The sequence below is a fragment of the Poromitra crassiceps genome (genome assembly GCF_964638095.1).
Source record: "Poromitra crassiceps genome assembly, chromosome: 11".
NCBI classification, from domain to species: Eukaryota; Metazoa; Chordata; class Actinopteri; order Beryciformes; family Melamphaidae; genus Poromitra; species Poromitra crassiceps.
Genome location: NC_139643.1, coordinates 49,797,281 through 49,809,383, shown reverse-complemented (window position 1 = coordinate 49,809,383; position 12,103 = coordinate 49,797,281). Strand labels below are relative to the sequence as shown.

Genomic DNA, 12,103 nt, shown 5'->3' with positions numbered 1-12,103 from the left:
AACTGTCTGTCTGTCCAACTGACAACGCAGCAGCCGCAGAGCCACCTGTTCCCAGAAGCAATCAATAATGTCCCCAGTGCAATAAGAGCTTTGCCCACCAGGGGGATGAGTGCTCATACCCAGACCATTGTCCTCCTAATGTCACCTATGCTGATCCGATTGTCCCCCGTCCCCCCCCCGTCAGGTGCTGGTTAACGCCAACCTGGGGCTGTAAGGTCTCCGGCTTCAGACCGCTTCAGGAGGACAAGATTGAGGCCATCTACACCACACTGGTGAGGACGGCGTTGTTTTGGAGCATGCTGTGCTTGTATGTATTTAAGCAGGGAAGTGATTTGTTAGGATGTCAGCCTTTCAGGACATGCTAGCCCCGTTTTATTTGGAAGAAAAACCCTGTTTTGCTTCTTACTTAGTGCTGTTTAAGTGATTTTGTGTCCTAGTTTCTTCAATAATAACCCCCCAAAGTGGGACGCAAGCCTATTGGTCGAAGGTCCACACGTGACCAGAGTGGCAGTACTTTTTTAAACGAGCCTTGGGCCCAAGGCAAGCGAACATTATTTCCCATTTGGTTCCCAGGCCAAAATAAATAAATAAATAAAGTAGCAGAGGTTATTTTGTATTTCTTTACTTTGAGAGGAGGTCATATAATTTAGCTTGTATGAAGGAAACTTATTTCCCTGGTTACTTGAGCACTCCACTTTCAGGTGTATTCAGTCCCCGGAAGATTATTTGGATCATTCAGAAATGTTTCCAAAGGATATTATCAAATCTTTGTGTCTTTGTGTGTGAGCTGACCCCCGCCCCCTCGATCTCTCCTCTTCCTCTTCCCTCTTCCTCCAGCACGGGGGGAAGAGCGTGGTGCTGTGGACCGCTCCGGAGGCCATCCAGTACCACCGCTTCTCCTCGGCCTCCGACGTCTGGAGCTTTGGCATCGTCATGTGGGAGGTCATGTCCTACGGAGAGAGACCCTACTGGGATATGGGCAACCAGGATGTAAGTGGCTCAGGGTGTTTTCTGGCTCCGAATGGGCCCTTGGGTGGTGAGGGGGGTGACTCCACACGACAGGAAATATGATTGTTGTTTCCTGTCATGCATACACGTTGGGTTTTTTATTTATTTATTTATTTATTTATTTATTTATCCTTTATTTAACCAGGTTAAAAACCCATTGAGATCAATGATCTCTTTCACAAAGGTGACCTGGCCAAGAAGGCAGCACAACATGTCAACAGTACATAGAAAACATACAACAATACAGCAATACAATAATATAAAATGTGATTCTACAAATCTAGTTGCAGAGACATTGACCAATGGTCTCACGTTCCATGTCCTTCAGGATCCCGCCAAACTCAGCAAGGGAGACCAATTCTGGCCATTTTAAATCCTTCTGAAGGGTATTCCAAGCTAAGGGGCAGCGTATTTAAAAGCTCTTTCTCCCCACTTGGTGCGAGGATGCGGAGCAGTCAACTGGAAATAATCCTGTGAACATAGGCCATAGTGGCTGTGGCTTCTGGACAGATATGTCCGTAAATAAGACGGGACAAGCCCAAGGAGAGTTTTATAAATAGTTAGTGGTTAGTGCAGAGCAGTCTAGTAAAGCTGTGTTCACACCGAGATATTTATTTTTCGCTCTGTCGCTTGATTCAACCCTTTGGAATGGCTCTGTCGCTCTGTTTAAATCGCTCATCAACAGGCACACGAATTGACGGACATGTGGGGGGCTATAACGTTACGCAATGTCATGCTGTTTGTCCACTACGAGCCCCCGTCGTTTGTTTACAAGCTAAGCCTATCAGCGTGGCTCCTAATGCGAGCTCCATACCGGTAGGACAGACTTCACTTCATGTCAGCTGTCAGGCTGTCAATGCGGTTTGTTGCCACACAATAAACCAGCGGTTTGTTCCAAGCCAGTGTGATCTTTGACTCGCTCTCACACGGCAGCCAATCAGCGTTGAACAGCGAGCGACTGATGCCAGTGTATTTTCGCTCGAGTTGGGATATTTCATCTCGGGCGACGAGCGTATTTTCTCCCTATCGCTCTGTCTCTGTCGCTCTGACGCCCAGCGATTTTTCTCCCGGGCGAATATACGCTCAATCGCTCGTTTGCATTGACTTTGTATGTAAACTCGATGCCAGCGGAAAACTTTAATAGGTCGGTGTGAACGCAGCTTAAGAGAGTGGTGTCAAAATGTGTGACTCATGTAGCTAATGACTAGCCAGGAAGGGGGCTCGGGCTACGTTTGAATGCATAAAATAAAGCTGATAATATGCTGTACAGTTTGAACGTCTGACCCTTTTAAAGGACATGACAAACGGTCCATTTTGCTGCAACTTGACAGCGCTGCTTAATCCAGAACCTGACTTTTGTGAGGTAAAAAAACAACTGGTCCATTGGAGTGAATGGAGATGTCGCGACTCTTCTATATACATGGCTCTGGGTTAGTGTATATAGTCAGCGTTATCCTGAATACAAATATATCAGATCTTTGTCAGAAATTATGGCGCAATGTGTTTCATTTCAACATACCAAATGTAAGACTTTAACTTTGAAATTCTCTAAATTGACACGGTAAAAAAATGCTTCATTTTGAACTTGGTGTGTCGTCAGAGTTGTCCTGATCTCAAATATTATATCAGATTATTGTCGGAACTTATGGAGCAACGTGTTTTTACAGCACCCCAAGTTCTAGATAGGAAGCCATTTGAAGGTGTGGGACTTTAACTTTGAAATTCTCAAAAAATGATACGGTAAAAATAAAGGTATGATTTTGAGTTAGTATGCAGTCAGGGTTGTCCGGAACTCAAATATATCATGCCCTTGGGGGGGTGGCTAAAATCTCTTTGGGGGGGGCGCCAAAAGTTCCTCTATGCAGGAAAAACCCTGTGTGTGTGTGTGTGTGTGTGTGTGTGTGTGTGTGTGTGTGTGTGTGTGTGTGTGTGTGTGTGTGTGTGTGTGTGTGTGTGTGTGTGTGTGTGTGTGTGTGTGTGGAAGAGAGACAAGGGGTACTTCCTATTCATCTCTCCGGTCATCTTTTTCCTTATTCTCTCATTGGCGTTTCATATTTCACTGCTATCTGTACCTTACCCCCCTCTCCACCACCCCCACCCCCCAGCCTCCATCCCATCCCTTCCCTCTATAGATCTATGAACTGTGTGTCCGTGGCCCGCTCGGATCTTATTAACACGTTAAGTGCCATAGCCGAGATAATTCGTCTTACATAATCCAACGCTTGAGTGCCAGAGCCGAGTTTACTCGTCTTACATAAACATTTTTTTTTTTTGACGGTGGGACATCAATCAACAACTTTTACATCTTCGAGATCACTATTGGAGCAAGAGAATGTGTATAATCTATTTTACCGACCCACTAAGTGTTGACAGTGCTCCCCCAGACGACCGAAATCAAAGAAAAAACTGCCGCTGGAGCAAGCCATTCAAGGAAATGGCGAGGCGATTTTACAGTAATCCATTTCAGACTTGTCTTGGCCGAGAGCGGCCGCGCGCAGGCAGCAGCACACAGAGAGCGGAGAGCGATTTGCAAAATAGATTATAGGTGAAACACACTTTGAAACACCTCAGAAAGGCCAGAATCAACATCTGCCCATCGCCCACGCATTCCCCGGCCCATCTTGACTCGCACAAGGAGCGTCCGCACGCAGGCAAGCAGGCAGGCAGGCACGCAGGCAGGCAGGCAGGCAGCAGCAACGCGCTTCTGACACGCCCGCTGTAAGCCAGGAGGAAGGAGGAGAAGACACACGGAGGGAGGAGTTTGAATGAGAGGGGTGTTTCCTGTTGTTATGGAGGAAATTACTGTTCAAAACTATTGTTTAGAATGTCTGACGGTCTTACTGATGCCAAAAATGAATGGTTAAAGTGACTGTTTCACAAAAAGCCATTTATCTCTGAATAAATTTCCAGACGCTGAAACCATGCTGTACTCAACGGCTAATATCTACATAACTACTAACTCTGCAAACTAACTCTTTTAGACAGAGAAAGCACACATTCTATTAGTTATTTTTAGATGATTGGTGTTCATGAATTCTTAACAGAAAATAATCCTCGGCTGTTGTAAAATGAGCCAGAATCGTCAAAAACACCCCTGGCACAACTTACCTACAGGATTGAAAACATGACTGGCACTCAATGTGTTAAAAGAAACGCTCTAAAAGCTTCTGCTGGGCCTAAGTCTCCTCTTTAAGTCTGCATCAGCTCCATGACCAATCCTGTTTCCTCTTAAGGACACATCGCCCCCTATCTTCTGGCCTCCGCCTGTCCCCCTGGTGCCACCCCCCCCCCCCCCCCCCCCCCCCCCGCTCTTTAAGAGTCCAAAATCCCTCCAAAACATTCCACTTCAGGAAATGTAAAAGTGATTGCTAGTTGAGGGTCGAAGAGATCGCCCAGTCGATGGGCTCCTAGCTGGTTTTTTTCTCTCCCAGAGATACACCTATTATTTCTAAGTGAAAGTGGGTTGGGTGAATGTTTGCCCTTCGAAAAGGTTGTTTTGTCTTCTTTTCTTTAGTTTTTGAAGGGAGCCATGCCTCCACAGTGCAGTTGAAAGCATTACGTAAGACTCTGCAGAGGAGGGACGAGAGAGAGAGGGGAGAAGATCTGCAGAGGAGAGACGAGAGAGGTTGAGAAGATCATTCTTCAAAAGCTGTTTTCTTCTGACCGGAGCCGACAACACACTGGGCAATGGGCATTCAAAAAGTATTCAAGTCGATAGTGATTTAATTTTAAGAGTCCATTATAGTTCATGAATCCACCGGCGCTTCATCGTAACGCTCCTAAATGTATTCTCATCTTGATATAATGCCAACACTTTATGCGGGGAGGTGCCTCGTTAAAAAGCACATGATTAACGTTTTAAACGGTATCTCAAAAAACGAATACCGCTATGCATGTATCGTTATGCAGCAGCTAGTCCTTTTTAACTTTTTTAGGTGGCCTTATATCCAAAGCAGCAGAAACTTTCTCCTCACCCGGGTTCATATTTGCCAAAATGTCAAGCTTGTAGAGAGGCGGGGGATATTAATCCACTCTAAATGGCTAACATTATATCATAACAGCAGTTTTGCTGGCCGGCCGGCCCACCTGTGCTCCGGCGTGCCCTTTCCCTCCCAGCTTTGATTAAATGGAAAATGTCAAACGCTGAGGAGCACTTTTGTGACGGGGAGCTTACGAAGAACACGGAGAGAGAGAGAGAGAGAGAGAGAGAGAGAGAGAGCTGAAGAACACAGAGAGAGAGAGAGAGAGAGAGAGACGAACACGGAGAGAGAGAGAGAGAGAGAGAGAGAGACGAACACGGAGAGAGAGAGAGAGAGAGAGAGACGAACACGGAGAGAGAGAGAGAGAGAGAGAGCTGAAGAACACAGAGAGAGAGAGAGAGAGAGAGAGAGAGAGACGAACACGGAGAGAGAGAGAGAGAGAGAGAGAGAGACGAACACGGAGAGAGAGAGAGAGAGAGAGAGAGAGAGAGACGAACACGGAGAGAGAGAGAGAGCTGAATAACACAGAGAGAGAGAGAGCTTGAGAACACAGAGAGAGAGAGAGAGAGCTGGAGGAAATAACGCAGCTGATGGATGTCTTTACCGAGATTAGTCTCTGACTTGATGTCCTCCTTCAGGAGATGGTTACTCTCTGAGCGATGCGGAGGGAGGACATACTGCGCCATGTCCCCAGATCTATTGAGAGGAGATCTCTTGTGAAGTGTTGTGGTGAATGGTTTTTGAACGGGGACGACATTAGTTTGATGGAGGAGCTTTGAGCGGGGGGGGGGGGGGGGGGGGGGGACGTTGAGGATGTCTGGCAGGACGCTCTCGAGCTAATGCTATCTGAGGGCAGCGTTAGCCTACTTCACTTCCCAACCAATTCATCCATTTTGTGTCTAAAAAGGCAGGAAGTAGAGTAACACAGGTGCGAGCAAGACACTCATTAGGGCCCCGGGCGGCGCTGTGTGGAACACCTAAATGGATTGGAAGTTGGAAACGCTCATTAGTGTCTTGCTTGCACCTGTGTTATTTCCTGCCTCTTAGACACAACATGGGTGAATTGGGGGGGGAAAGTGAAATAGGCGAATTGTCTCACAGAACGCCACTGACAACATTAAATCGAGAGCAGAGTCTTTTTTGTAAGAATCATGTTGTGCTGCTTTGTTGCTTTTCTTTTAGAGCAATGCCAGTTAACCCCATTGATACCTGATGCAGCATTTGTGTGTGTATCCCTTTAAGAGATCTTAAAGGGATACACACACAAATGCTGCATCAGGTATCAATGGCTTAAAAGGGTTTTTCAATGAAATACTGTCTGGAGTGATGTTTGTGTGTCATCATCCCTCTCATTTCTCTCCTTGTTCAATGCCTACTGTACAATTAGTTTTATTATAGGGAATTAACAGTCATGATAGGACCCCATTAATTGTGTACGATGCCCCATCAAATATCGTGTCGAGGGACATTAAGTGACTTTGAATATCCTGTTAAGTAACCTTTCAATCTAAAGACCAAATCAATCACGGAGCGTTAAAGCATTGTCTCGTTTTTGCAGGGGTAGCTTTCTTTATTTTACTGATAACTGGTGGAAAGTTGCCAGATAGTGTTGGAGTCAGTATGCTCAGCAGCTATTATTATAAGCTATAACACTATTCAGATCTACCCTTCTTACACCATTTTCAGGGATGTGAATTATATGTCTTTGAAATGGGGGGTTGTTTTTCCTATTTTGTGTGTGTATGCGTGCGCTTTTTATTGTATTTTTGACTCTATTCTGGGGTCACTAGCAAGAATAACCCCATTTGTCCTGAATCACTGAATATCATTAAGCTTATAAGTGAATTTGGCACTAGAAGAATAAGACTATATTAATCTTGCTTCTTTGTTCCAACTCTTTCTAAAGAGAGAACATTTCAGTAAATCATATTAACGACTCAACAAACCTACAGTGTTTCACTTTGCGCTCCCCTGCCCGTATTCAAGAACGCAGCCAAAATGATGCGGCCTTCCAGACACCTGGGACGTGGGTGTTTCCCAGTGGAAAAGTCCCACCCCCCACCTTCAAAGCGTTCCAGTGCACAAAGCCAAAACGCAACCAAGAAACATGGCGGAGCGCGACACACTTTTTTTTTGTTTGGCAAATAGCAAGACAGCTTAACAACGAGTGCATATTTAAACGAAAATGAGGAGTGGCAACGGAAGGTAATAGATTCCATTATACATTTTATTTTGGCACTTCATACTTTGGACTACATACTCCATGGTTGCGGCCATTGTTGTGTGACATCAGACAACTGATTCCCAGCCCAGTCAGGGTAGATTATTGCCTTTCTGAACACAATGTACTTTAACTAGAGTATTGTATTGTATTGTATTGTATTGTATATAGGTGAACCGGAACAGAATGCACTAGCGTGAGCCTTGGAGGCTGAAAACAAATTGAGAGGCGGACCATATACGTGTCGATGATTTGATTTGACAATTCTGTCGACTGGCTTTGGCATTGGTCAATCATGGCGTGTTCCACCCCCAAATCGAGTGGGATTCAGCGTGTTGTCGTGCTACGCGAGTGGGATCCGCGGAGTACCAGGGAGCCAGCTGCTTCGTGCGGAGCGAGTGGACAATCCGATGCATGGGTGCTGCCCGCCCGCCTGGAATCTCCGACGGGCGACCCCTGACAACCACGCTCTCAAGCGCGCACCATTTACGCTATTTCTGTAAATACGATATTCCTGGAATGCGCGTTTTAATGAGCCAGTTACATTTCTTTGCATTCTTAGAGATTATAGTTTTTGTTTTTTGTTCATGTTTCATACAATTGGCCAAGTTAGTAGTTCGTTTATGGGATAGGAATTCTGCCAGATGACAGGCACTAGGCGCCATTTTCTACTTCATTTGGAAGAGAAAATTATCCTGAAATGAAGATTTGATTGACAGCTGCATGTCGTGATATGATTGGTTGAAATGGGGTAGAAATTTGATAGTACTAGTAGGTGACGTCAGCAAACTGTAAATTACTCTTGAAAAATGAACTTTTGATGTGAAAAAGTGTGAAAAACGAAAGAAATTAGATTTTTGTGATTTTCTTTTGCATACATTATTAAATAGGTGCACTGCATACCCAGGTATTTGAACTAAAAGAAAAGAAAAGTCATTTTTGGGTTCAGCTCGACTTTAACTAGAGTATTGTGTCTCTGAACAGAGTCCATTTCAACGATTTCCTCAATGAGAGAAATGAGAAAAGTGTCACTAACTCATTCGGTCTGTCCCTCTTTATCCCATGGCTTACATCCCTCTCTCTCCCTCTCTCTCTCTCTCTCTCTCCCTCTCTCCCCTGTAGGTGATCAAGGCCATAGAGGATGGTTTCAGGCTGCCGGCTCCAGTGAGCTGCCCTCCTCACCTGCACCAGCTGATGCTGGACTGCTGGCAGAAGGAGAGGACAGAGAGACCCAGCTTCAGCCAGATCCACTCTGCCCTCAGCAAGACCATCCGCTCCCCTGACGCCATGGGCTCCTCCACACTGGCACGCAGGTAGGCTGTGCTCATCAATACTCTGTAGGCTCCTCCTCCACACTGGCACGCAGGTAGGCTGTGCTCATCAATACTCTGTAGGCTCCTCCTCCACACTGGCACGCAGGTAGGCTGTGCTCATCAATACTCTGTAGGCTCCTCCTCCACACTGGCACGCAGGTAGGCTGTGCTCATCAATACTCTGTAGGCTCCTCCTCCACACTGGCACGCAGGTAGGCTGAGCTCATCAATACTCTATAGGCTCCTCCTCCACACTGGCACGCAGGTAGGCTGTGCTCATCAATACTCTATAGGCTCCTCCTCCACACTGGCCCGCAGGTAGGCTGAGCTCATCAATACTCTGTAGGCTCCTCCTCCACACTGGCACGCAGGTAGGCTGTGCTCATCAATACTCTATAGGCTCCTCCTCCACACTGGCACGCAGGTAGGCTGTGCTCATCAATACTCTATAGGCTCCTCCTCCACACTGGCACGCAGGTAGGCTGAGCTCATCAATACTCTATAGGCTCCTCCTCCACACTGGCACGCAGGTAGGCTGTGCTCATCAATACTCTATAGGCTCCTCCTCCACACTGGCACCAGTTGGGGGGATTGATTCAAATATATATATTGATTAAAAAAATGAATTAGGGCCCACAAGGTATATAGGCCCTATAGACCCTTCTCTCTGATTGGAATTTGGAAACCCTCATTAGTGTTTTGCTTGCACCTGTGTTTATTCTGCCTTTTTGACACAAAATGCCCCACGTGAAAAGGGTCTATTAAGTTAAAGCAGGATCTGAAGTTTTTATTTTTGTTGTGTGTGTGTGTGTGTGTGTGTGTGTGTGTGTGTGTGTGTGTGTGTGTGTGTCTGTGTGTCTGTGTGTCTGTGTGTCTAAAAAGGGATAATGTGTACCAATCTTTTACCACTGAATAGACAAATCAAAAGAGGAGCTACCTTTAGTTCTAGTTGCAGAAATTGAGATCTCCCACAGCAAAAATAGATGCCAAAATGACAGAATCATAACAAAAAAAACAGAAAATGCCCTGAAACAGGTTACATTATTTTAAGATAAATAACCAATAACAATATCTGCCAGTAGCATACGATAATATCATACCAAAGAAATCCTGGATACAAGATAAACTAACTTAAAAAGTTAGTCAATTTTTGCAGAGTCGAAATGCTGTCTGTCTTACCAGACATTTCCTGGGTCAATATTGGGATCTACCTAGCCAAGGTGTTGATGTCTCCTCCTCCCTCCCTCCCCGTCTTCCCCACCCCCACCCCCCCTCCCTTCTCCCCTCCCTCTCTCTCTCCACCCCACCCCCCCTCCCTTCTCCCCTCCCTCTCTCTCTCCACCCCACCCCCCCTCCCTTCTCCCCTCCCTCTCTCTCTCCACCCCCTCTAGGACCCTGAGTTCCTCCATCACGCTAGCAGAGAGGCCTCTTCCCTCCTTCCCCTCCTTCAACTCGGTGGGCGAGTGGCTGGACGCGGTGGACATGGGCCGATACAAGGACAACTTCACTGCCGCGGGATACTGCTACCTGGAGTCTGTGGCGCGTATGACCGTACAGTGAGTGGCTCCATCAAACTCTCTGGGGAGGTTTGCACAGAGGGGTGGGTGGCTGAGTGACAGAATGAACGAAAGGATTAGCGCATAGATAAGTACAGTATAAGTGAGAGTTATAAACATTTATGCATTGGACATAATCAGAGGAGAGACTGGGAGAATTACATTTTAATGCTGCGGATTAATCTTATTTTTTTACATGGATAAGCGGCCAGAAAATGAATTGATGGGTGGATTACTCATTTTGAATTGAGATCACATGCATATAATGACTGACCATCTCTATATGGCTCGTCATCGACTCGTAGAATACCATAACTCATCATCGGTGCCTTGCAAGAAGCCTTGTATCTGTGATTTTAGCAATTTTTTAAAAGGTTAAATGTGTATATGTCTGCTTGGCTGAAGCATAAATATGTCTGCTTCACTGAAGCATACATATGACTAGTAAAATAAATATCAGCAAGAGGTTCCTGAATGATAGTGAGTGAAATAAACTGAACCTCCACGGTCCACACACTGTGGAGATTGATGCATTCTGCGTCGAATATTTCTGTTGTTGGAAGACCCCTCCTACCACGCCATGACACCAAGGCCTATTCAAAATCTGGCCATTTGTTGTTGCCTTGCCTATTGGCAAAAAATCACACTTTGGGAAATATAATTTGAGACTTGATTACTAATCAGTAGGGTGTTCTGGTACATTTGGCATGTGTATAATCCTCCAAACAGCTTGGCTGCATGCAATAATATCTATATTTGTATTGTATTTATTTATTTAACAGGGACAATGCACATTAAAGAAACATGGCAGAATTAGCCAAGGAGGCTAGTTTTCATCTGTAGTCCCTGGATCACAATAGAAGAACAGGCATACACGTCACATTACAGTACAGTACAGTATAGTACAGTACAGTAGTAGGTTCATAGCTAAAAGGGAGGTTACAGTGTCATAACAATGTACATAAATACATACAAGTCAAATAAGTACAAAGTCAATATACAGTAGATAGAAGGAGAAAGAGATGCAGTCAGTCTGAATTAGGTTTTCTGGTTATTTATTCCAGTCATGAGATGGTTTAAGTGAGAAAGTTGTTTGGCTCAAAGTGCTCTGTCTAAAAGGTTTAGTGAAGTCTCCTCTTATGGTGGCTCTGGTGGTTGGGCTCGACTGTGGCAATAATATGGTCTAATGAAGGTACCGAGTGGACAGGAGGCGCTAGATTGTGCAAGATTCGAAAAGGTCAACAAGTTCCTGACAGTAAGTTTGAAATCTTTCTAGCCGACCTTGGTGACTTTCATCCTCTTGTTTCCATAGAGACGTACTGAGCCTGGGCATCACCTCCCTGGAGCACCAGAAGCTGATCCTGGCTGCAATCCAGACCCTCCGAGCCCAGGTCATCCAGATGCACGGCCGCGGCGTGCAGGTCTAGCAAACAATCGACACACACACACACACACATACACACACACACATAATCTCACACCGACGCAGACACACACACGTGAACGGAGGCAGACACACACACACACACACACACATGCACCGAGGGCCCGGGCAGACAGGAGGAGAGGAGAGAAGAAAGACTGCACTCCCCCCCGCTCAACTCCTCCTCCTCCTCATCCTCTCGCGCCTCCTTCCTCACGGCCTCCTCGACTCCTTCCCGCCCTCGCTCTGTGAGCCCCCCCTCGCTCTGTGAGCCCCCCTCGCTCTGTGAGCCCCCCTCGCTCTGTGAGCCCCCCTCGCTCTGTGAGCCCCCCTCGCTCTGTGAGCCCCCCTCGGAGAGACGGGCCGTCTTCCTGTCGATGCGATCGGGGGGGGGGAAAGCGGAGGAGTGATGTCATGTGACCCCTGTCTGCACTTTGACCTTGAATCCGTCTTGCTGGTTCTGGACCGGCGCTTAAAGACACATTTTAAATACGGCCTCTAGCAGGACCGGTTCTGACCTGAGTGGGAGAGGCAGGCAGAGACGTACTGTACTGCGCTCCAACTGAACTGGATATGGATTAGCGCTTAAAGACACAAAGATT

At 46.3% G+C, this 12,103-nt stretch overlaps 1 protein-coding gene across 1 annotated transcript in view; it reads left to right on the top strand.

Annotated features, from left to right (window-relative positions):
* epha10 (EPH receptor A10) overlaps positions 1-11,505 on the top strand; it is a gene marked incomplete at both ends in the record, with an annotated part of 62,539 nt that extends 51,034 nt beyond the window's left edge. Inside the window, 6 exon segments of the mRNA XM_083646074.1 lie at positions 185-205; positions 207-272; positions 838-990; positions 8,332-8,522; positions 9,914-10,078; positions 11,391-11,505. Of these exon segments, the coding sequence (XP_083502200.1) occupies positions 185-205; positions 207-272; positions 838-990; positions 8,332-8,522; positions 9,914-10,078; positions 11,391-11,505 (711 nt within the window).
* Between the last annotated feature and the right edge of the window lie 598 nt (positions 11,506-12,103).